Consider the following 24,460-nt stretch of genomic DNA (forward strand, 5'->3'; position numbering starts at 1 on the left):
CACAGACGAACGCGTGTGGTGCCACACCATCAGTTGGCATGGAGATGAATAAGTACTGGCATCTAAACTCGCAAACTCTAATTACAGCGTGTACAGAAAAGCAGTCTTGTACGTGACTGCTCCCAGCAACAGATCAATATGGGCTCGAAATCCATCGCATGAAAAGTGCTGCACACAACAAACAGTTTTCTAATGAGTATCAGCGAGCTGTGTACTTTGCCACTGTGAGCTAATTTTGGCTACAGTGGTTAACATGATATTGAAATCACTTAATTAAGCACAATGCTTTCGACGGAGTATGAAATAAGTGAGTCTGACCTAAGACAATCTAGCATACCTACTTTGTGTGCATACGTTTCAGCCACAGAGTATGCGTATATATTGTGTTTGTGTGTGATTTTTTCTGTGGTTCACTGAGGTTGGGAAAAACATGACTGCAGGCCACTCTGGAGCTAAATAAGCATAAGAATGCCAGAAGTGACTGTTCCCTTCTTCACAAACCCCCAACCGACACATCCAGGCTGTAAACACGGCTAGACTGTCCCCACCCCACCACCTCTATAACCTCCCATCCCAGACCCCAGCCCCCCTCTCCTGCTGGGAGCAGTCAGATAGACAGACTGTCTTACCCCACCTCCCCCAGGGAAGAGGAAAAGGGGGATGTGTGGTGGGGTGGTGGGGGGGGGGGGGGGGGGGGGGGGCTGGCTTTGTGTCTACCGGCACAGACGAGGACTTGCATCCCCACATGCATGAAGGCACGTGTGCAGGAATACATGGACATACACATGAGCAAACGCACACACATGCAGGAGAACAAATAATATATGACACACAGCACGCAAATGCAAGGACAGGGCATGCAGGATCCTTTGATCTATATATATATATATATATATATTGCATATATAGGATGTCTCAAACAATAATGCAGTTTAAGATGACTCACATTCCAGACAAATCCGCAACACATTATTTAAATAATCACGAGGATGTTTACATGAGAGTCAATGTCAGATGACATTCTAATTTGAAAAAAAGATTCTTGAAGTGAAAAGGTCAGGGTGCATTCACACACAAAGAACAGGCCAAAGCAACAACCCCCACTAACCATACATAAACAGGCCTGTAAGGCCCCACCTACACACCACAACCCTGTTCATCCTACCAACCCCCCAGGTCTGTATACATACACACACACACACACACACACACACACACATACATACATACGTACATATATATGTAAGCACATGGTACAAAGGCAGTGGCTGACCTGCTATAGACTGCATGGGTGTGTTAACCACAGACAAGCCACATACTGGTTTGATTCTTAGAAATGACTGTCCAACATGCAGGCTGATAGTATTTCATTATGTTGTGGAATATAGCCCAATGCAGAGGGGTGTAACGATTCTGATTCTGACACTGCAATTCAAACATCCACAATCTTGTAATCAACAGAAATATTTGTATTGATTGCATATATTCTTTGGTAGACTGGCGACCTGTTCAGAGCGTAGCCTGCCCCTCATCTCTTTTTTTTCCTACCTTTATCTGAAAGGATAAGCAACAAAATACACAAATGAAATGGGTTCAAAATAGCAGTAAGGAGGTATGAGGTGTGTATGCCTCGTGTAGACTGTAAAGCATGCATTTTCATGCTCCCATGTATGCAGGAACATTTGTGTACAGTCCAAAACATATGACCATGCAGACTACACGTGCCAAATGCACATGTGTGAAAACATCCACCTATGCAGACATAACATTATATCAGTTACTTTGTCTAACTCAGATTACTGAAGCCTCATATGAGTCTTTTCTGAACTTGGAAATTAAACGAAACAGAACAAGGGCCACAGATTTACTCCTCCATCTCCTACAATGTAGTAATGTAAGGAAAGGCCCCTATGCATAGGAAGAATGATTACAGCAACCAATAACTCTTTCAGTGTATATGGTCATTTGTGGAACACTTCCATCTCCAACAACTTGAATAATAGATTAATTGTTTAAGTCATGGTCTTAGTCCTCAAATATTAATATGTGTATGTCTATTAGTCTCCCATGAGAGCAAACTGAATATCTTTGGTTTTTGGACTGTTTGTTGGACAAAAGAAGCCGTTTTAATATGACACCTTGGGTTTTAGGAAATTTTAGACGAAAATGTCTAAAAGAAATGTCAGAAAATTGTCTTTTCAAAGCACATTAGAGCTTCCTAAAATTGATTATTCCCCTATCAAGCTTTGCTGAATAATTTTCTGTCAATCAAATGATCAATTAACTTAATTAGTCGAAGCTCTAGGTTCGGATTTACTCAAGCCTATCTTTTAAGGATGAAAAGGGTGGTTTGTTTATGGTATGCAACACTACATCATGGGACAAGAAGTATGAAAAAAGAAATCTCAAAAGTATCTGCACAGGCTACAAACAACTGCAAACAACAACCAGCCAACAGATGACTAAGCAGCCAATAAATGCAAATTCTCTCGTCTGTATGTGCAGCAGAGACAGTAGATTCAGTGTTCATACTAACAAGGCATTGTAATCCACATTTAACCAAGACATAACCACATAACAAACACAGACACAGCGGGATGTGAAAGCATCAGCAAAGCCAGCAGCGAGCAGAGACAGACAGAAAGAGTGTATTTGACTCACATTTACTTGACGCCGAAACCCAGTTTGCTGTCTCTCATGGAGGTGAAGTGGTAATTATCCAGGTAATAGTCACGTCCCACTGCACTTGTCACTATGGCGGTCAATCTGGCTTGTTGTCAATGGTGGTACTCCTTTTTTTTCCCATCGCCGCTGGTTAGGTAGCCGTACAAAAACACGCTGCACACTGGGAAACTAGTTAACTACCACGCCAACTCTCCCGGTAAGGATGTTATTAAAGTCTACAGTTTGTTTGTGTAAGGCCTGAGGGTGACTGGCATCGGTTCATTTCAGTTTCTTCACAGTTTCACAGTGGCGTGACAGTGACTGAGTGCAACTGCTTGATGGTTTACAGCGATATTTTTAATCAAAGAAAGAGAGCTTCACCTGGCTTCACTTCGACACACCTGGATTGTGGAGATGTTTTACCAAATTCTCACCACGCCCGCTGACTGACATGTACCAGCCGCTAGAGTCAAGAGGGGCGCTGTTTCACCAACTTGAAGAGACCCAGTAAATGTCTGTTATGTGCAGTGGAGGAAGAAGTAGCAGTACCACACTGTGGAAAATACTCTATTACACGTATAAGCCCTGCACTTAAATGCTTACTTAAGCAAAACTGCAAAAGTACCTGTCAGCAAAATGTGCATAAAGTATCAAAAAGTGATGGCTATACATATATATACATATATTATAGGACTATTATATCTGCTGTGGGTGGCTATTTTACTGAGCAAATTTTAACTATTCTCTCTACTGTTAATCAATAATGAAGACTAATTTTCACTTTTAAATCAGTTTGTTTGAAAAATGGAGGCGAGCCAGACAAAGTGAGGTGGCTGCTCAAGAATCATGAAAAATGTGACTGTTTATGAAAATATTTGAACCTGCATTAAAAATAGGTTAGAATATCATCACTGCACTGTCAAATTTGGTTCCACTTTTATTGAAAGAGTTTGATGACCCAATTAAAAATTAAATTTGACTTGATAAGAAGGGCATTTCGTGCACTGAACAACGTATTATATATAGATGCAGATCATATGTTTGGTTTGAAAATTCTCACACTGCAAAGTAACTAGTAACCATAGCTGCCAAATATCAGAAACACTGCATCCACCTAAAAGGTCTATATTTTCTTTTTTTCTACCCATTACTTTTTATTTTTCACATTTTTCTTATTCATATAACTGTTCAGGAATATGTTAGGGAAATTTTAGCGTTTCAGGGCTTTTTTCACAATGAGATGCTCGAGTCCTTCATTTATTTACTTTTTTCTTCCTGTAAAGTCCAATTGAAACATTTTGAGTCTAATAATATTGGAATGAACCTGGAAATTACTGAAGTGGTTTTCTTAGAGGATGCTCACACAACCAGTCTTACAAGTGTTGACTAGAGATGCTGCTGAAATCTGTAATAGTTTTAATGGAATTATTGCCAGGCAGAATCAGGGTCACCCTGTCTGAGGGAAGTCATGGATATGAGGCCATTCCTCTCTCACACACACACACAAAGCTTAGAGCCGCTTTGGTTGTATTAGCAGGGTTAGGGATTACTGTTGGGATGGTATAGAGATGGCCATGAGTTTAAAGTGCATGATGTCAAGGAATAGGGTCCCACTCTGAATATATCCCACCACAGAGGTGGGATATATTCAGAGATATAATTTAGCTTCATTTTTAATAAAGTTTTCTTTCTAAGATTTGTAGAAAATAAAAAGATAGAGAAAGTAATTCATGTTCTGGACACAGTCATTAATAAAACAGGAGAGAAAGATTATATATTTGTATGTTTCTGTGCACTGTTAATAATCAATCACAATACTGGCTGGCTGCATTCATCTGTGTGGATTCATGTTTGATATTTTTAGTCTGAATTATAATATGTGTCAGCGAATACCATAGAAATATTTCAGTGCTACATGTTTTCTTTATATTACGATTACTGATACAAACAAGATTTTGACTTTTCTAAAGGTGTGTTCTTCAGTTGCCTGCTTAGCTTTTTTTTTTATAACAATGGCTAAAGAGACAGCAAAGAGGCACATTACATGCTCCATTCCAATCCTGCTTCTGCCACTAAATAAGTAGTTTTTTTCTCTCTAACATTCTGAATAAAATTCAGGGTTTTGCAAAGTGTTTTCGAGCAAAGCAGGGGATGGGGGTTGGAGGGCGAGGAAAAGTGGGTCTTGTGAATGTAGGTCTTTGAGACAGTGTGTGTGGGTAAAGCAGGCTTACAGTAGTAATCCTCTTCACAGACACCCATCTGACTAGCAACAGGACGAGGCCCAGACAGACACACACTTGCGCACACACGCACACACACACACACACTCACACTGAAGGGGTTTGTTAGAAGGAAATCTATTTTGTTTTGTCTCATTTTTTGAAGTACAATGGCTCAAAAAATAGGTCTTCGTCTCTGATCACACACTCAGTCCAGTCCTCTGATATCTAGGATGTCTAAGTGAAGCTGTAATCTTCCATTATGCATTCCCTCAGGTGTGGCACCGAGTTCTTTGTGCGATTGTTTGATACATCACATTCCTTTCTTTTATCAGCCCTTAAAATGAGGAGGCTCCTCCAGGAAGCTGGATCCCCTGTTGACTTTATTGGCTCCTGAAATTTGTCATTACTGCTTCCTGGCTGTGATGTCATCAGTCGATTAATGCCAGAGAGGAAGAGGGGACATTTCATCCCAAAATAACTCAGGAAAAGCAGACGATTTTAAAAGCCACAATGAGCCTGTGAGAGCAGGGACAGTGAGTTACGACTCTGTCACAGTGTGACTCATGTTGTCTCACAGGGAAATGCTGTTACGATGCACGACATGACATCTACGTCCTTCAGTGACACAAAGTTGAGCAATTGTTGACTTTGGTTATAATGAGGAGACGACATTCTTCAGCAAAACTACATTAGAGGGGTTTTAGAGAATTGACATGTGGGCCCATTCAAATAACCCAATTTGCATTAGGCACACAACAAACAGAAAAAACTGAATGAAACAACCACAAATTCAAAGGTAAAACATACACTGAACAAAATATGTTATTTGTACTTTTTTTATTTTGGCATTTCTTTGTTTTGCATTTATATTAAGCAAAGTGCATCTTATTTTCTTTTTCTCATCAACACATTGCACAATACATAAATAATGATGCATATAAAACGTCTTCATATTTACAATTAATAATATATTTATATATAACATAAAATACATTTTTCGCTTCTTATTTTATTTAATTAAATCTTCGTCATTTATTAAACAAAGTCCGTCAGAGTTTTATACTTTCTTCTTCTTCTTTTAAAACTTTTTTTCTCTCTTTGAACCTCTGGAACAAAAAAAAGGAAAAGTGGGTGTAGTCTGTTTGTGAAGGGGGCAAAAAAGAGGCGAGGAGGGTGAAGAAGAGGAAGGCTGCTGCTATCGGGTGTTGAAGATGACTTCCAACCAGCACGGGCAGCTACTGATGAACTGTCTGGTGTAGCACTGTCCCCAGCCTTTCACAAAGCTTATCTGCACCGTGAAGCCTGTGCGAGGCTGCTGAGTGAACTCGTGGTCGTTCGGCCTCTGCAGGCTGCCGGCCTTGTCATAGTCAAAAGCTTTGATGGAGAAGCCAGGGAACACCTTGTGTACCAGCAGCGTGCGCGAGTCCGGGTTGTCCAGTGTGGCCGACTTAATGAAGATCGGGTAGCAGCTGCGGTTGTAGACCCACACCCCATCCGGCTCGCGCGTAAGCTGGATGCCGTAGCCGATCTTGGCCCGCACCATCTGCACCAGCTGGGACTTGTTGTCGGAGCAGAGCTGGCCCAGGCAGAAGCCGTTCCCCTGAGGTAGATCGTAGAAGATGTCCAGAGAGGGCTCCTGGACTGAGTAGAGGCGCCCGACGCGTGTCTTCTCCTCCCAGTATGCCACCACGCACCAATGGGCCCGCTCGCCAGACTCCTGCAACGCCAAGGAATCTGAAGAAGGAAACAGGGAAAGAGAGAGATGGTTAGACCTGTGGGAAGGGGCACAGGAATGACATAATGACACTGAAATACATAAATCAAGAAGTAAAGAAAAAGACAGGAGAGGGAGGAAGATGTGATGAGGGAATGTTGCCTACTATGAAACTACTCAAACATTGCTACCTCTCCACAACGTCTTCCTTATCCCTGTTTTGGGAAATGGAGAATGTGCTTTAGTTGAGAGCCAAAGCTTAACTGTCATCCTCAATTTCTGCCATACAGGAAAACCATGTTGGAATTCCTGGACTTCAGACAAGAGAAGCAACTCAGAGACACTGGCAGGCAAGTGTCCACACGCAGTACAATATTTGTCTAGGCATTAAATGCTTATCTTCTGTCTGGCTCGCTGTATTTTTGTAGCATCGCGGCCAACAATGTACTGACGTCAACCGACCGTCCCGATCATCTCTCTGCGGCAACATGCTTCGCCCCGCTGGAGGAAATTAGAAACCCCCGTCTTTGAATTTGTGCTTTATAAAAAAGATGGGGGGGGGGTGGGCGGTAACTGGGCAACGGCATTAAGACGGGGAAGGGGCGATCGCGTAAACACATAAACCATCCCCTGTCTACAGCAGAGCACATGCCGTTTAGCTGCCGGGCGGGGGGGGGGGGGGGGCGTTAACTCTCAAACCCTGGTGTCTGAATCGTTGACAAGCTAGGCCTCTCCAGTCTAAAGTTTCCCCTGAGCGTAAAAAGAAGTGTAGCATTGGCTATGCTCCAGTTTCCAAACTCACCACCACCACCGCTGCCGCCACCACCTCCTCCCTCTCCTGTCTCCCTTCAGTGTGCCTCCTGCCCCCCCCCCCCCCGGCTTCATATCTCTATTCCACAGAAATCTGGCTCCCAGCTACTCCCAGCTAGAAAAGTGGGAGCCAGTCAGGCGCAAGGGAAATAGAGGGAGACAGAGAGAGAGAGAGAGAGCACGAGAGGAAAGAAAGAGGGGGCGGGGTGGGGAAGAGAAGGAATGCTTTCCACATATTTTGACTGTTACTTTTGCAACTTTGCTTCCTCTCCTGATTTTTTTAAGCGCCTCTTGTGCTTTTAAGGTCATCACCTAATTGCTGCAACTGCTATCAACTGCTCAACGACTTTTATTCTTCCTCTGTTCTCTCTCTCTCTTACACACACACACACACACACACACTCAAATCCAGCCTCGATGAAAGACACATTCAAGGGTTAAGAAAGCTCGAAGAGGGGAAATATATGTGAGGGGGAAAAACATGAACAGAGAGCCCCTCTCAGAGCCATTCCAGTTGCCCCCATGTTTCACATCCGACCCCGACCTACCCCCACCACCCCTCCCCTTCCTCGTTTCATCCTGCGGTAGCTGCAAATGTAACCGGTAATTTGGAAAGGCCCCGTCTGAGACAAACTGCGATGTTAATGTGGCAGGATCTGTGCCGGGCCCGAGTGGACTCACCGCGGCCTGTCATTAGCCTTCATTAGACGCAGGGAGAAGGGGTGGGGGGGGGGGACAACACTGGGAGAAGAGAGACAGAAACAGAGAGGAGGGGGAGGGAAGGGGCAAAACTGAAAGCATGCCTTCCGTAAAACAAGAGGGGCTGTGTTCTTTGAAGTTGGTCAGAGCCAAGCCTCGGGAAGTTTATTGTAAATCCGTCCTCATGGGGTACTGGGGGAAACTAAGTACCCAACTATCTACCTTAGACTAAATTGGGGGGGTATTTATCTTTGAGATAAGAGACAGAAAGTGTCTCTTGTGTCTCAGGCTGATGTCAAACAGAGTCTCCCATTCTGGCCGGGGCTTCGCTCTCAGCTCTGTTTTACATGTACATACAGGAACAGCCAGGGTTGATAAGAAGGAGGCTGCGTTGGACTTTCTTAACAGCTGACAGAGAGGGCCTGCTGGTGGAGCTCACCTGTGGGGCCCTGTGTGTGTGTGTGAGTGAGTGAGTGTGTGTGAGCGAGTGTGTGTTTGTTATTGCTGAGAGAGACAGGGCCTGGCGTCAGAGGTCATTAGAGCGGCTGCCTGTCTGAGCCTGTCATTGCAGCCTGAAAACACCCTGCTATTCAGGACTACACTAACTGCCCCGCTTCCCCTCCCTCGTCGCCTCTCCTCTCTTCTCCTCACAGAAACTCTGGGGCTGGTGGTTAAGTGAGAACCACAGAGAAGAGAAAAGAGAAGGACGGATAAAAGCAAAGGGTTGAGGAGAGATGGAAAAACAACACAGGGAAATACGATGGGGCGACAGAGGGGGTCAAGTAGCAAAGCAGTGACATTAAGAAGTACTCAGATCCCATTCTTATGTCAAATTTGCGATACCACAGTGTGAAAATACTGCATTACAAGCCCTGTCTTGCCAGAGACAGATGAAAAAGGATGGTGGAAGACGATAATCGGTCGAGATAGCCTCACTTTTAGTCCCTAGAAAGGGTCAAGCTCCAGAAAACAGCACACTAAACCCTGGCTGACTAGCAAACACCCTCGCCCTACAAAATCCATCCCCCTGGTCTGTAACACAGACTTTCTGTTATAAAGTTATAAAAATTCCCAAGAGCAAATATTTCATGACATCACTATGACATCATCAGGGATTATTTTCTCTCTGCCTCCATAGCCACAGGGGATATAATATGACAGCTATGAGTGAAGTATGAGAGAATAAAAAGGTACAATATTTCTATAGTATAGCCAGACTGAATTCTTCCCATTCCTCTGCAGTTTAGATTTAAAATAAAAAATAAAAAAAAAAAGCTGACTGAAAACTGATCTGAGGGAGTCCATCGAGACAATGACAAAAATAAATACAGCTACAGGATTGTGTCCAGCTCCAACTATCCTCACAGGTAAACAAAACCAAACTTTTTCTCTGTTCGGTACATCAGCAGAGAGAAAGCGAGACAGGCAGACTCCTCCATCTGTGGGGCGCAGCCTTGTGAAGACTATGTTCACAGCTTGTCCTGACAGCAGATGAGCTTACACCTCATGAGTAATGCTGCTGAACACAGAACCACACACATAGCTCACACACTCACACACGTATAAACACACGCTAATGTGAGTGGCCCCGTACCAACAGACCTTGTTCCAAGTGCAAGGCTCATTTAACTGAATTTTAATTTTTAACACATCGTGTGTTTGTCTATGTGTGCCGGTGTGTGTGCTTGTGTGCGAGGTGTCTGCTGGTCGGGCTCCTCATGTTACGGTCTGACACTATTTCAGGTGCTTCTTGCATAGGTGTATGTGTGTGTGACAGACGGTGTCGTCAGAGTGTCTGCGCCGGGTCCGCCTGTCCTCGGAGCGCCGTGTTTCCATCAGCTCCGGTCCCTCCCCTGAACGCTTTACAGAGCTGTCTGCAGTCTCCGTCTGTACATCTGTCCGCGCGTCTGTCCGCTATCTGGATGTCTGCCTATCAGAGCATTAGCCCGTCTATCTGTCTGCCGCCCCCACCTGCTCGTCTGCACCGCGGCCTTTCAGCCCATGTGTCTCAGGCTTCTCCTCACTGGAGATAAGCTGGCTAGCTATGGCAGCCAGAGGCCATCTGTCAGCCCCCGACCCTTTCTGCTCTGCTCTGCCTCTGTCAGTTGTCTGCTGCTGGTCTGTCCCATTCTGGCCTGTCCCATGGGGTCCACACACAACCCCCATCCCCAATCATGGAAAAAAGACTTTCCCTGCTGGGTGAGGGGCACTAAAATGTTGCAGAAAGATACTGGAGCAGACTGGTGTGGAGTGTGTCATGTGATCGTGGTTGATAGTAATGATAACAATCCTTGTTAAAAGCTTTTTTTTTGCAGTGTAAGAAATTGCAAGAGGCAGCTGGTGAGAGCTAATGTGGCTGTTAGCCATTAGCAACACTGTGCAAACAAAAACAGCATATTGCACCAGTGTTTTTTAGGTATTTAATGGACGATCAGCTTATGGTCTGCGAGGGGGGAGCTGCTGCAACAAACCAGGATGCTCTTCAAAGAAATGCATAGATGGAAATATAAATACACGCATGCAAACTATTTACCATAACCACGGCACAAGGACAGAATATTTGGCAAACAGACACACACACACACACACACACACACACACACACACACACACACTGCTAGCTCCCCTGTGGATTTTAATGGTCCTGCAGTCTTTAAGAGTGGACGCCACGCTAGCTGAGACAATTGGACTTGGTCTAAGGGAGGAGGGATGGCTGAAAGGGAGGGGGGAAGGGCGACGACAGACTGGGTGCTTCTCTCAGGGCCAGAAACACAGTCTGGAAAGGTTAATCATTACCTCTGTCTGACTCCACACACACACACACACACACACACACACAAGGTCCCTCCTATTCTTAGAAGTCAGCACAGAGCAATACACCTACACCCTCAAGCACACACACGCAAACACACAATTTCCAACCTTCAGGTCTGGACACAGCACTATCAACATCAGTAAATAGTGAGGAGGCTCCTGAGAATTGTCTCATATTGATCTTGGAGAACTCTCAGTGTGTGTGTGTGTGTGTGCCTCTCAGCCCAGACGTGTAATGACCCTGTCGTCATCAGACACACACTCACACACGGTGGCTGAAGAGAAGAATGAGGAAGACATGAAGGAAATAGCTCAAGGGGGAAGGAAGGACTCTTCACTTCACGGGGCCTTATTTTCTAAGTCAACACCCTCTCTCGAGCCGGAGAAAGTCTATTCCAAAGGTCAAGGGTCACCCTGGAGGCATTCCTTTTGTTCTCTCTGCCATGCCATATATATGTTCAACCTTGCGAGCGTGTATGTGTTCCTGTCTGTTAAGAAAATCCTCTGTGTTTCTCTCTGTGTTCACAAACACATTTTGTATTTTTCTTTCAAGTTATTACAAGTTTGTGTCCTCAACGGTGGGTTTGTTATCTGTCATGTTCATTCCGCTTTTCAGTGGCGAGAAATTCAATGGCAGGCGACCCCTTCGGAGGGAGAAAGGTTAGCCAATCTGTGCGGTGAACACAGAGGAATTGTCCTTGGTCTCGCTTCAGTACAACACCACAGCCTTGTACGTTTGAGACACAGACTGTACACAGTCAGGCAGTTTCTTTTAACTGTTGAAAGGTAAATGACTCAGTCTGCTCTTTAAATGACTGTGATTGGTTACTTGTTGTGCAGCAGAGCATGCAACCAGTAACCAAGCTGACATTAAATCAAGTTCAAATGTCTTACTTATGAATCTGGCTTGTACTATTTCCCTTTTTGCATTAAGTCAATACAACTGGACTACACATACTGAACTTGTTATTCCTACTTTTCTTTACTAAAGTACATATTTTGCAAAACGACTGCTCTGAAGCACAATTGACATATCGTTCAGCCCTGGTAGATAAGTCGATAAACATGACAGTGGGTTTGGTAGGTGACAGAGGAAGTGCCTCTTTATGGTGGCAGGTTACATAAGAAGATGTGAAGTGTGTCCCCCCCCTCACCCTCCCTCCATTTCAAGAAACCTAAATAAGCCCTGATGGCAGGAAAACCACACAGGGGAGTGGCACAGTTTCGCTATCTACAGATCTGACTCCTTGCAGAAACACAGATAGAGAGAATGAGTTGCAGACACGCCATCTCTAACATGAACCATCCGTCCACGACCGGGAGAAGATAAGGAGAAGAAATGGTGCATGTTTTTCCTAATGCCTCCATCTACAGTATAATTTTCTCTAAATGGAAGTTTCTGCTATAATTACACAATCCACGCGTCACTCAGGAATGGTGTTTGTCTTAGTCCGAGATAAAATACAAGAAGGTTTCATCATTAATTGAGGGAGAATCTTCCATTTGCATCCTCATTATGACAAGACTTTTTCAGTGAGGGACATTTTGTACCCGTGTAACACCTCCTTCCTACTCCTGCTGAGTTATTATTCAAACACTTCATCATGCTGACCCTTACACACACAGACACACAGACACACCGTCCCCAGCAGCCCAGATTTCCCAGGGTGACAGGACAAATAAACACTAGTTGGATACAGGGTGCCGGGCAGGCTGTAATGATGTCATCAGCTCACTTTTGCAAACACACAAGTCAGGAGATCACCCGCAGGCTCTGTATCTCATAGCCATTTACACACACACAAACACAGAGACACATAGCGTTATGGACAGATGGACAGACAAGCTGAACAATCACCCGCATTGTTGTGGCACTGAAACACCGTGGGAACTAAATAATACAGGCACCGCAAACAGAGAGGGAGACAACCAGCAGAGCCAGTTGTTTGCGGTCTGAGCTTTTGTTGTGATGTTACTCTGTTATTAATAATTATGTACCTCTGTGTGTCTGTGAATGTGTGTGTGTGTGTGTGGGGTTATGGCAGCGCTGTAGTCTGTGATAGAGATGTGGCTACTGACAGGGCTGAGTCTGTCGCTGAGATAAAAAGACACACACACGTACATGCACACCCTTCCAGTCTGAGTACACAAAAGACAAAGTGACTACATGAATGAGCAGGCAGGAGGGTGGAGACAGCAGCCATGTGTGTCACACAAGAAATCTGACACACACACACACGCACAGGTTTACAGGAATGCGTCTCCACTTATTTCCATTTCCATCTTTATCCTGCTGAAGGAGGGTGTCCTCCCTCCCTTCCTCTTTCTCCTTCACACGCACACACACACACACACACACTCTCTTTCTCTCCTTCATATCTTCATACATTGAGGTAATGTTAAAATCCACTTCCACAGAGTGACTGCGAACCAAAACAATGTTCATCTTGTTCTGGGCTTCCCTCCAGCTCTGGCTCGGTGCCAAATCTGCATAGCCCACCTCTCAATCAACAGGCTATGCTAAGGTAGGCAAATGTTTTCAACTGTTTGTGTTATCTTGATGCTACGCTAAGAGGAAGAAAAAGCGAGTAAGGCATCTGAATCTGAGAAAAACCATCAGAAAAACCAAAACACATGCAAACTAGGCGCGTTTCTCCTCTATCCTCTCCTCTCTTCTTCTTCTCTCCATCCCTCCGCTGTCTCCGCGTGCTGTTTTTTCGATTTGTGCAGCATAATGACACAGGGTGGGGAACAGAGGACGGCCAAAACCAAAATTAAGTCCCTTGCCAAGAGGCGGCTTGGCTGCCGCGCAAGGAGAGGAAGTGGGGAGTAATGAGAGATCCTGGCCCGGCGCGGAGCGGCCCGGCTCTGCTCTGCTCAACTCGCTGGCTAACACACAGCCTCCAAATTACAGAGAACAGAGCAGAGCTGCCGGCCATCTCTCCCTCCACCCAAAGCCGCCATCTTCTCTCCCTCCTCATTCCTTCCTCTTACTGTTCAAGCAAGAGGGGAAGAAAAAAAATAACAGAATCAAGATTCAACCAAAACAGACACTGTTCTATAGTGAAGAGCGTTCATTCTCTCTTAAAAACGCCCCTGTTAGAGGTCACCTGGTTCCAACAGCCTACATATACATCTGTGTCTTTGTAGAAGCAATGACACTTTCTTTCTCTCTTTTCTTGTTTTTCCTCCCTTCTTTCTGGTTGGTGCACTCCAGTGTTTGTTTTCCGTCAAGATGAGGCCTCAGCTGCCTCCCTGTCCGCTCGCCTTTTCCTCAAAGACATGAGGTCATATCCTGCGCAGCCCTTTCCTTTCCCTGCTAACCCAAACAAGGCAGGAATGCCGAGAGAGAGAGAGAGAGAGAGAGAGAGAGAGAGAGAGAGAGAGAGAGAGAGAGAGAGAGAGAGAGAGGAGGGAGACTAAGGGTGCTCTGTTTCTGAGTTGACTGCTGGAAGTTAGTTTCCAGAAAAAAATAATAAATCTAAGATAGTGTCTCAGGTATTACATCGGTGATGAGCAAATTTAAAACAACACACAGGCCTTTTCTTTCACCGGGCTTGGACCAAAAATGGGCCGTTTCTTCAGGGCCTTCCATATGACAGCAGAACTGGTTTGATTTAATGAACCGAGGTGCCAAGACTAAATTTAATCTCCGTCAGAGACTCTGATGAAGGTTATACGTCCAGCCGATTCACAGGATGACTAATTGACTGACTGATGGGCTGGCCGACTGTCTGTCGAGCGAGGTGACTGGGTGGTGGTATAAGAATACAACTCAGCCTAAATTTAACCTGCAGTGGGAGGAAGCGCCTGTGTGACAGTCGGCCGTGCGCCAGGGCTCGCACCAGGTCACTCTATCTGCCTGTCTGTGTGTATGCATTGGTGTGTGTGTGTGTGTGTGTGTGTGTGTGTGTGTGTGTGTGAAAATGCACGGGTGTGTGTGCGTACATGTCACCACAGCCCTGACTGGATCCTCTTACACACAGGCACTCCGGGTCAGTCCCCGATGGCACCAGCAGGCATGCCACCGACACACACACACACACACACACACATATCAATGCTACACATTCAATACAAGCTTGGCACAAACAGATCTCTGTAACTCACCTCTAAAGAAGAATTAATGCATGCATGTATACACTAAAGCTGAGTATAGATCTGATCGTCTCTAAATTACCAAGTATCAAAACTATCAAGTGCAGAGAACTGCCAGGGAATGTCTGGTCAGGTTCATGATCCTGTTTACTTACTCTTTGACCAGATAGTTCCAGACTTGATTCAAAATTTGGCCAATTTTAGACAATGGAAAGTTCTTGTACGTCTGCTTGTGTTTAGATAACATTCAGCATTTGAGAACATTTGGATTCTTTTTGTTGTTGTTTTTTTTTTTTTAATGAAAAAATTTAGAGGCTGTCCAAATTTGTCAAACTATTATTTCCGTATCAGGACCAAAACTAAGGTATCACTGCAGCACCAGCATGGAAAGATTTTTAAATGATACCCAGCCTAAGTACAAACACATCCACGCTTTCGTCCCACAGCCCAGACCTCTGTCTTGCCACGCTCACAGAGGTCTTTCATTAAAAAAAAAGAAAAAAGAAAAAAAGAAACTCAAAAAACATGTTCCAGACTTCTTAAGCTTTACAAAACGGGTATCTGGCTACGTGGGTGTTACCTGAGCTGCTCATATACTTAAAGTTACAGTCTCTAACAAGTTTAAATATTAGTTAACACTCCACAGATTCAAAACCAATCAATCCAGCGCCCTCTTAACCTTGACCCCAGCTCCCATTTCTAAATCTCTCTCTTGATCTCCCTCTTCATTTCCTGGGTGAACCTAACCCCCCCCCCCCCCAAGGTAAGCCCTCGCCCCGGCTCAAACCGAGATCAGCACCCCGACACCCAGCTCCGGGCCTCGAGCCATCGACCACCCTCCCCCTCTTCATCCTCTTCCTCTCCTCTCCTTTTCCCTCCTCTCCTCTCCACCGCTCTCTCTGCTCTGTTCCAAGCTGATGACGTGAGCCAGTGAGAGGAGCTTTGGAGCTGGTAGCCTGGCAGGCAGCCTAGTTTGCATTTGTGCTTGTCGCTGTCGCAGCTTCACTTTAACTCCTTCCAGCCTGGATGGTCTTGGCTTTCCGAGGAAGAGAGAGGGATGTTTTCTCTAACCTCATCCCATCAGCTCTGTCTAAACTATGTTTTCCAGATGAATGAAGACTTGTTTTGAGGACTTTTTTTTTCTTTTTGCTCTTGCTATAGTATAACTGCATAGCAGGGCTACAGCTGCTGTACCAATCCACTTTTTCGAAGAGCCAACAAGCACTTAATTATTCTACTACAGTGCAAAAAAAGTAACAGTACAGCTCTTGCTGACTTCAAGTCTTTGCCACCCTCCTTCCCTCAAAGCCACCCTCCTCTCTCTTCCTTCTTCCTCTCTGTAAATATGTCTGGAGAAGAACATAAAAAGGGCAGAGTGAGTGAATTAGAAGGTCAGCAGCAGGCCTCTGGGAGAGCCATGTTTCTTTTGTCAGGGACCCAGAGGGAGGGAGGGAGCAAAGGAGGGAAGCAGGGAGGGAGGGGAAAGAAGGAATGGAGCAGCCCTGTTTTGTTTTTTTTTTTTCCTTCGGCCTGCCAGGGAAATCATGAGGGCAGAGTGCTACGGCCATCCCGACCCAGCCTTTCTACCTCTACTGCTTTTACAGAGGGGGCCCATTCACTGGAGCGCTGGCCTGCGCCGCTGCCACCGCTGCCATGTCATCCTCGCCAGGAAGGAAAACAGGGGAGGAGGGAGGGGTAGCGTGTACCGCCTTGCTGAGGGAAGGGAAGGGAGTAAGGGAGGGAAGCACGGGGGCGCCTGTTAAGACACCAGTTCTTGGGTTTCACAGTTTCAACTGGGTCTAAAATGTGTCTTTAGTTAATGCACACAGGGAGGACTTTAGTGTCCCAGGAGGAGGAAGAGAGGAGAGGAGAGGTTGTTTTTTGGTTCCTCTGCTTTTTTATGCACCGCTCCAATCTCTTCTCCCATCTACAGACACACACGCACACACACACACACACACACATGCAGGCAGTCAGGCTAACCCCTCCATCCCCCTACCGCCAAACAAAGGGGGGGGGGAATGGGCAGCGAACACCAACTGACATAAAACAGGCTTTAAAGGCCCAGTAATGAGAACCATCTGAGGCAAAGGAAAGCAGAGAACAGCACAGCAGAGCAAACTCTTTCTCCCGTGGACACCATCTTATTCTGTCGCCTGCGGACAGGGTGCTGGGGTAAAGGAAGGCGGGCGCTGCCAAAGGAGATTACGGGAGAAAAGCTGAGGAAGCCCAAAACACGTCCTGCATGAGAGATGGAAGAAAGAAAGGCGCCTGTGTCTCGCTCTGCGGAGCCCAAAGGAGAGGTAACCATCTACAAAGACCCCCCCCCCGTACACACAAACACACCCAAACAAACACTCCCATGTCAGCCTGCTTTCTTTCTACCCCCAACCTCACGACGATGCCGCACGCACAGAGCATATTCTTCTCCAAACAACAGTTGAGCGTGTTTGTCTTCCATTATAACATAACACGGAAAGGGATGAGTGGGAATGGGAGAGGAAGAGGAGAAGAGAGGAGCGTTGTTCAAATAGCCAGGAGGGAGGAATTTATGTGAATGTGGGAGAAATACACCACCCCTCCTTCACTGGTTTTTTTTTTTAACAGAGGGGAAGCAGGGGCCCCCACAATCACTGCCTCATCATCAGGAGTATGGCAGGGAGATGAGTGTGTGTGTGTGTGTGTGTGTGTGTGTGTGTGTGTGTTGGGAGGAATGCATAGGAGAAGGAAAAGAAAAAAAAGAGGAAAATAATATGAGTGGTAAAGAGGATGAACAGTAGAAAATAGGGTGTATAAATAGGAAATCTATTTGGAAGAATATTTACCTGAAAGCCCCACAGGGGCTGAGTATGTTGTTCCCCCAGTATCACTGGATGAAGGTCCAGAGTCTGGAGAATCTAATGGAGAGAGAGACTTTGAATTAGTACTGTGTCTGGGTGTTCCTGTGTGTGTGTGTGTGTGTGTGTGTGTGTGTGTGTGTGTGTGTGTGTGTGTGTGTGTGTGTGTGTGTGTGTGTGTGTGAGGGAGAGAAGGCAAGGCAGCAGCTGTGAGGCCGTCAATCACTCCAGTGAAATCAATGCCTAATGAAGACGCTGACGATGAAGCTCACACTCTCACTCACACACACACACACACAAACACCACGGAGAGAAGACTCGTGGCGGAGAGTTCCTTACACCCCCGATAATCCCCCATAATCCACTGCTTCAGGAGGAACGTTAGCCCTGCATCTCGGCACAGACGAGCTGCTGATCTGGAAAGGAGTTGCAATCTCTCTGCTAATGACTGAGGAGAGAGTTTGGGCTGGAGACTCTGATCCCTGCTCAATAACCAAATACAGATCAAATACTAGAAGACTGTGAATGCAACATGTTGTGCTCCGGGCCTCCTTCTTTAACAGCCATCCAAACTGGTCTGATAACAGTCTCTTCATATTCTTCCCGTTCCTGCTTTTCTCTCTCAAAATGGAAAAAGGGGCTGAAAAGTGTTTGTAAATTTGATGCTTTCAAGCTAAATCAGAAATTCAAGCCTTCATACTGACAGCAAAGGTGTATCAGAAATGTTTTCACCCCTAAGCGCGCGTGCGTGGCTGCCTTGGAACCCAGAATTTTAACAAGACGCACTCCATCTTAGCAAAAACAATGAAGCAAACAGGGCTGCGAAAGGCCTTGAAAGCAGCTCAGCGTAGATTTTCCAAGCAGCTCGCTGGCAGGCAGACATGAGAGGAAAAACTAGTCACTCTCTCTCTGCCTCTTTTTTGCATTTGAATACTTAACTCCCACTAAGACTTGTAATGTAGACTAGTTTCAACATGACACCTGAATGGGGCTTTAACAAAAACCGCTGTGTGTGCCGAGCACACCGCTGGGAGAAGGCCGGCTCTGCTGCAGAGCCGCTGCTGCCGCTGGTAGCTTGGAATTCACTAATGATACATTCCTTTTGCTGCACGTCAACAGCTGCTCTACACCTTCCATCCATCCAACCACAGTGTGTGGTGGTGGTCACCTCCACTCTGAGTGGATTATGACTCCAAAGTGCAGCTTTTCTGATGGTTATATTGTATGGCATTCAACTTGATCTCGCTATGGACACTAAAAAAAAAAGCTAAGGTGACAAAATATTAATTAATTAAGAAATAGAAGATTGTTCCTACCACATCTGAAAACGTTGAATCCACATATGGCAAGAAGGAGGAGGAGGATGATGGTGGTGTTGCTGGTGAATACGTCCACTCTCTAGCTAACAGATCATCTCACCGGCCTCCTGTCTGACCGAGCACCAGCTATGAGGTAATTAAGAAACAGCAACCAGAGTGGTTTTGCTGCGAGCCCTACTCCCCCCAACCACCCTGCCCCATCCGGACGCGGCCCGTGCTGCTGCGGTCGCAGTAACGAGATGCACGGGGCATAGCCCAGTGCTGCCTCGCTTTCATTGGTTGCCAACAGCCTTGCCCCGGTCTCCTGGGCAACAGTTCACAGCTGACCACAGGGCTGGGGGTGGGGTGGGGGTGGGGTGGTCATCAGAGAGAAAGCAGCTACACAGTGTGTGATTTATATTCCCCAGAGCTGAAACAAGGTAGCGTTTTACGTCTGGGCTGTTTTCATATTGACCACCGCCACTGTCGCTGTTGCTGCTGGAGCTGGAGCAGACAGGCACCCTGACATATATAATCCCCACTTCCTGCTCCCTGGAATCATAAAACCATCATCATAAAATCCATCGCTCTTCCGCTTCATGCAGATTTTCACAACGTTTAATTGCCTTCTAAAAGTTAACTATGCAGATTTTCTGAATGTCATGATGATTTAACACCGCCTCACATAAAGCAAACGCAAAGAATAGTACAGAAAATTGTAACAGCCTGCAGTAATGGGAAGGAGTTCATGACTGACAGCTCCCCGAGGCACTGGGGAAAAACCCTGTCTTTCTGCATGATAAGCTCATCTGTCCTCTGTGTGTGTGTGTGTGTGTGTGTGTATGTGGCCTCCAGCCTGCTCCATTGTCCTATTAGTATATGTTGTCTTTTACCCTCCTTCGCCAATACAGACAGACAGACAGACACACAGAGTCTCCTTTGATTAACCGCAACTGCAGCTGCACTGACTGAAAGCAACCAAACAAGGAAATAGCTTGATAGGTGAGCTAGAGACTGTTGCACTAAAATTATGAAAAAATATGATTTAAAAGAAATCATTAAAAATAAATAAGTAAAAAACCCCTACTTGGAGACAGACAAGCAACACGATGTCTTGCTCTGTTCTGTTCTTGTTGGCAACGTTTAATTCCCACACAGTCGCACCAATTCCAGCCTTTTCTCTTTTTTTCAGTTTGCTCTGAGAGGGGAAACAGGGTGGTAACACGAGTTGTATAATCATTTCCTTTGTCTGCATCCAGCTTGCATTTCCTATTTACCTCCTAGTTTCCTTTCATCAAAGGAAAGTCGCCAAATGAACTCACGCTACACTGGTTCTACCCTGAGACAGGCGTCACATCAGCAGAGTGTTGGGTATAAAAGGGACGATTTCACTCAATATTTTGGATCAATTTCAGCTTGCTTTGAAGGTTTTGGAAATGCTTTTCAGGTAAAACAATATTGCTAGAGCCCAGTAAATACAGATGACAAAGACAGAGAAGGGGGTGGGGGGTGGGGGGGGGCTTTGAAGAACCACAGCTGCAGTTGCAATGACTTCCTATTGTTTCCACTCACTGAAAGCCACTTTCTCCTTCTCCTGACTAACTAGATGGCTGGTCGGGGCCGACTGGTCATTGTTTGACGCTGAGCCTTTCCTGCGCTGACAGACAGCCAGGCAGACAGGGTTATATGAGCAAAATATTGAGGGAGAGATTCAGAGTATAAAATTTTAAAAAAAACCTGAGGCCCCACACTCTGACTAATCAATTCCTGTGAAATGAACAGAAACTGTTGCAGAGAATAATAAAAAAAAAAAATCTCATCACCTCCTCTTCCTCCTCCCAGTCTCGCACTATTCTGGTTATAGCCTGAAATTTAACACACTTCAAAAGCAACTTAATAGGCGATGACATAACCTGATGCCACTTTCTGGCACCGGGGAATAGGATGACAACCACAGCAGCATGTGGAGTCTGGCACAGGTGGAGGGAGAAAACAATTAAACAAGAATGAAGCTTGTTAAGGTAAAAAAAAAAAACTGTTGGAGAGATCATACACAAATGCTCTCTCTAAAACAAACAGAGATGTGGGACTGTGAGAGAGAGAGAGAGACGTACACGAGCCCTCAACCTTAATCTGTTGATTAATTCAGCTGATAAAGGCTGACTGGCTCCAGAGACGCTGCTTCTGTCTGTCTGTCTGTCTGTCTGTCTCTTCCTCTCTCTCTCTCTCTCTCTCTCTCTGTCTCTTTATATGATTCACAATAGCTAAAAGAACACACAAGCAAACACCCATACAACTCCCTCTCAGACACACACACACACACAATATGTCCATGGTGACGTGCCAGTCAGTCTATAGCTGGTATCTCAACTTTGGCTTGCTTTGCCCTGGCTGCCGGCCATGCTAGAATTGCCCAGCCAGCCAGCCAGGCGTGCCACTCCACTGCTATCATAAATCACAACATAACATGGAGCCATTTCCTACACACACACACTCACATATACACACATAAATGCACTGCAGGGGTAGTGTGTAAGTAACTATATGCAGTATGTAATGTCAGACATATCAGACAACACATAAACATTCATGAATACAAGATGGCCTTTCAGATGTGCATACATGTGAACATACATATGGATGTGTGTGTTTACATATGTAGATTAAACTCACCTGGTGGTTTAAGATAGTCCATGGGATAGCGCGAATATGGAGGAGGAGGAGACTCTACATGTGGGGGGGAGAAAGAAGCAGAGCATAAGAAAAAAAAAAAACAAAACAAAGGAGAGATCAAAACTTTATGATAAGAGTTGTCATTCTTCAGGGAAAAGGGGGTTTGTGTCTGTCAGCTCAGCCTGGAAGAGGCAGGCAGTGAGGCCGGCCGGGCGGCTATTGCCTTTCATTGGCAGGCAGATAAACAGGGGGCCGCCTGGCGCCAGGAGGGCCACTATCAGCGTCTAGGACAAACTGAGATACGGGCCTCTTTTGGCCCGGGACGCCAAGCAAGCAAGCACACACACACAGGCATACACACACACACAGCAACACACAGAGACAGAGAGAGAGAGAGAGAGCGAGAGAGAGAGGCATACACTCACACACAGGCCCCTGGAAACTTCAGCGTGGAAAGACTGTAAAGCCCTGGCTGAGTCGTTTTGCACTTTGGAAATGCCAATTGTGAAATGTTGAAATGCCAGATAGGCTGTTTGTTTGAAAAGCAGGGGCTTTGATGAAGTTGAAAATATCCCGAGTTAGGTTGGAATAGACATCTCATACGGTTTAAAGAGCCAATAAAGCATGGCACTCAGGCTGGGTCGCAGCCTAATTAACGGATCTCCATTAGGAAATCGGCACATTTTTCCACTGGCGTGGCTCTGAGAGACTTTGAGGACATGTGTCTATTTTCATGTAACACGCCAATTTTCAAACTCAATGAGACAACAGTGCCGAAGAGATGAAGGGGTCCACTTGGCACGCTTTCTCACATCGGTCAAGTTTGACCTTATGGAAACTCGAGACAACTGTGCCAAGAGAGGTGATGTCATTTGAATTAGGCTAATTAGCCCCTTTAAGAGCCTAGCAATTCTTTTTGACATAATATCACGGTGTCTGAATTTGTGCCTGATTGAAAATTAGGCCCGACCACCGGGGGATTAAACGCAATTTTCATAACTTTTGTTTTCTTTTTCTTTTTGTTGTTGTTGTGAAGATGTGTATATTAAAATAATCCAGCTCACCGAGTTCACAAAGCCTGCTCATGTGGTGCGGGTTGCAGCAAACGAGCTCTGGGTTGATTTTCCCGTAGGATTCACAGCAAGACAGCCTCTTCAGCTCCGAGGAATGCCTGAGGTCCGGCCACCTGAACACTTTGTAGAGCAGCATGGGGAGAGAGTAAGACTGTTGACCCACTTTGGCGTCCACTTTGCTGGGCAGGAGCAAGCAGGGGCTTCGGGCGCCCCCCTTGGACTCCACCGCCTGCAAAAGCACCTCTAATTGTTTCTCTTTGATCTTTTTCAGTATCGAGTGGGTCAACGCCTTCAATTCAGCCTCCGACCCGGCGTTGGACTTGGCCACCTTTGTCGTTTTGCCCATGCAGCAGCCCCCGGAGCCATGCGTCCCTCTATCCGCCTCCCCGTCGCCCTCCACGGGCGCACGGCTCCTCCAGAGTCGCCGGACGAGCCCCGATCGTTTGGTCCTAAACATGCGGGACGAAAAGAGGGTTCCCCGGCTAAAAAACGAGCATGGTGTCCGCAAATCATGAAGATTCCGGGATCCGAGTCCAGGCGATGACAAGCAGCCTGAGAAAATACGGTGGAAAAACTGGGAGCTGGATAAGCAGAGGAAATCTGTAGCATACGCCAGTCTCTGTCGCTTTCTCCTGCAGACTAGATCACCGAGAAAGGGGGAAAAAAATAATAAACAGCGTGTCGAGGTTCACGGGACAGTCAGCTTTTTCCTCTGGGGATAAATAACCATCACCCCCCGGGGCGTTTTAAGACTAGGCTATAATAATGAATCTAGCAGCCTGTACACCTCTGTAGCGGCAGGGGAAATCTGCTACAACGCAGGAGCATGTAGCCTCCAATGTGTTGCCTGACCCCCCTTTAAAAAAAACACACACTCCCCGTGTCAATTTTCAGCAAATAAACACTGTCAAAACATTTTTCTATCTGTGTGCGTTTGGCTGCAGTGGAAACGGGGCCTAATTAAGCCACACACACAAAAAAAAAACGCGATCACAATTATCCCATGAAAACCGAAGCTCGCCGCTGTGTCTTCAAGAGCATTAATCCACAAAATCCTTGATCCGACTGGACAGAGTAGGGCTCTCTCCACCACTAGGCTTGCGGAGGTTTATATATACATATATATATATATTATCCGTTATCGTCTAAATATGCCACTCGTCTGCAGAGGATGTGGTCTGCTGGCAGGAATGAGTCTCGTCCAAAGAGCCGGGGATCAAATCCAGGGGCTGAAATCTCTAACCTCGAGTTGAGTTGCGTTTGAAAAGAGAGAGAGAGAGAGAGAGAGAGAGAGAGACCCCCTCGGGTTACGTCCACGCACTGATGCCTTGTAACCTATTTTAGTAGTCGATTCCCTTTAAAAAAAAAAAAATCAAATAATCCAGGCTCGTATCTCGCACCAAGTTTCCGCGTCTGAGTGTGGAGGAAAAAGCGAGCCGAACGAGTGATCTCGAGAGGGAGAAACACACACAGAGAGCGAGAGAGCGAGAGAGAGAGAGCGAGGGGAGGGGTGGGGGGTAAAAGGCTCTCTGTCTGCAAATGAGGCGGATGGTTTGGG

The 24,460-nt window shown here is 45.9% G+C and overlaps 1 protein-coding gene across 1 annotated transcript; it reads right to left on the minus strand.

Annotated features, from left to right (window-relative positions):
- Window positions 1-5,708: 5,708 nt before the first annotated feature.
- smad7 (SMAD family member 7) lies at window positions 5,709-24,460 on the minus strand. Its single transcript, XM_018662487.2, has 4 exons — window positions 22,894-24,460; window positions 21,830-21,883; window positions 17,847-17,918; window positions 5,709-6,620 (listed from the first exon to the last, which is right to left on the minus strand). Exons 1-4 carry the CDS (start codon window positions 23,357-23,359, stop codon window positions 6,082-6,084), a joined length of 1,131 nt encoding a protein of 376 aa, XP_018518003.1. The 5' UTR covers window positions 23,360-24,460; the 3' UTR covers window positions 5,709-6,081.

This window comes from Lates calcarifer, linkage group LG9, assembly GCF_001640805.2.
Source record: "Lates calcarifer isolate ASB-BC8 linkage group LG9, TLL_Latcal_v3, whole genome shotgun sequence".
Taxonomy (NCBI): Eukaryota; Metazoa; Chordata; class Actinopteri; family Centropomidae; genus Lates; species Lates calcarifer.

Bases quoted from the DNA above. Each gene is read 5' to 3' on its own strand.
- smad7 (XM_018662487.2), bottom strand. From the start codon at position 23,359: ATGTTTAGGACCAAACGATCGGGGCTCGTCCGGCGACTCTGGAGGAGC. The intron at 17,919-21,829 runs GTGAGTTTAATC...TCTCTCCATTAG, and splicing joins GGACTATCTTAAACCACCAG to ATTCTCCAGACTCTGGACCT. The intron at 6,621-17,846 runs GTAAATATTCTT...TTCCTTCTTCAG, and splicing joins AGCCCCTGTGGGGCTTTCAG to ATTCCTTGGCGTTGCAGGAG.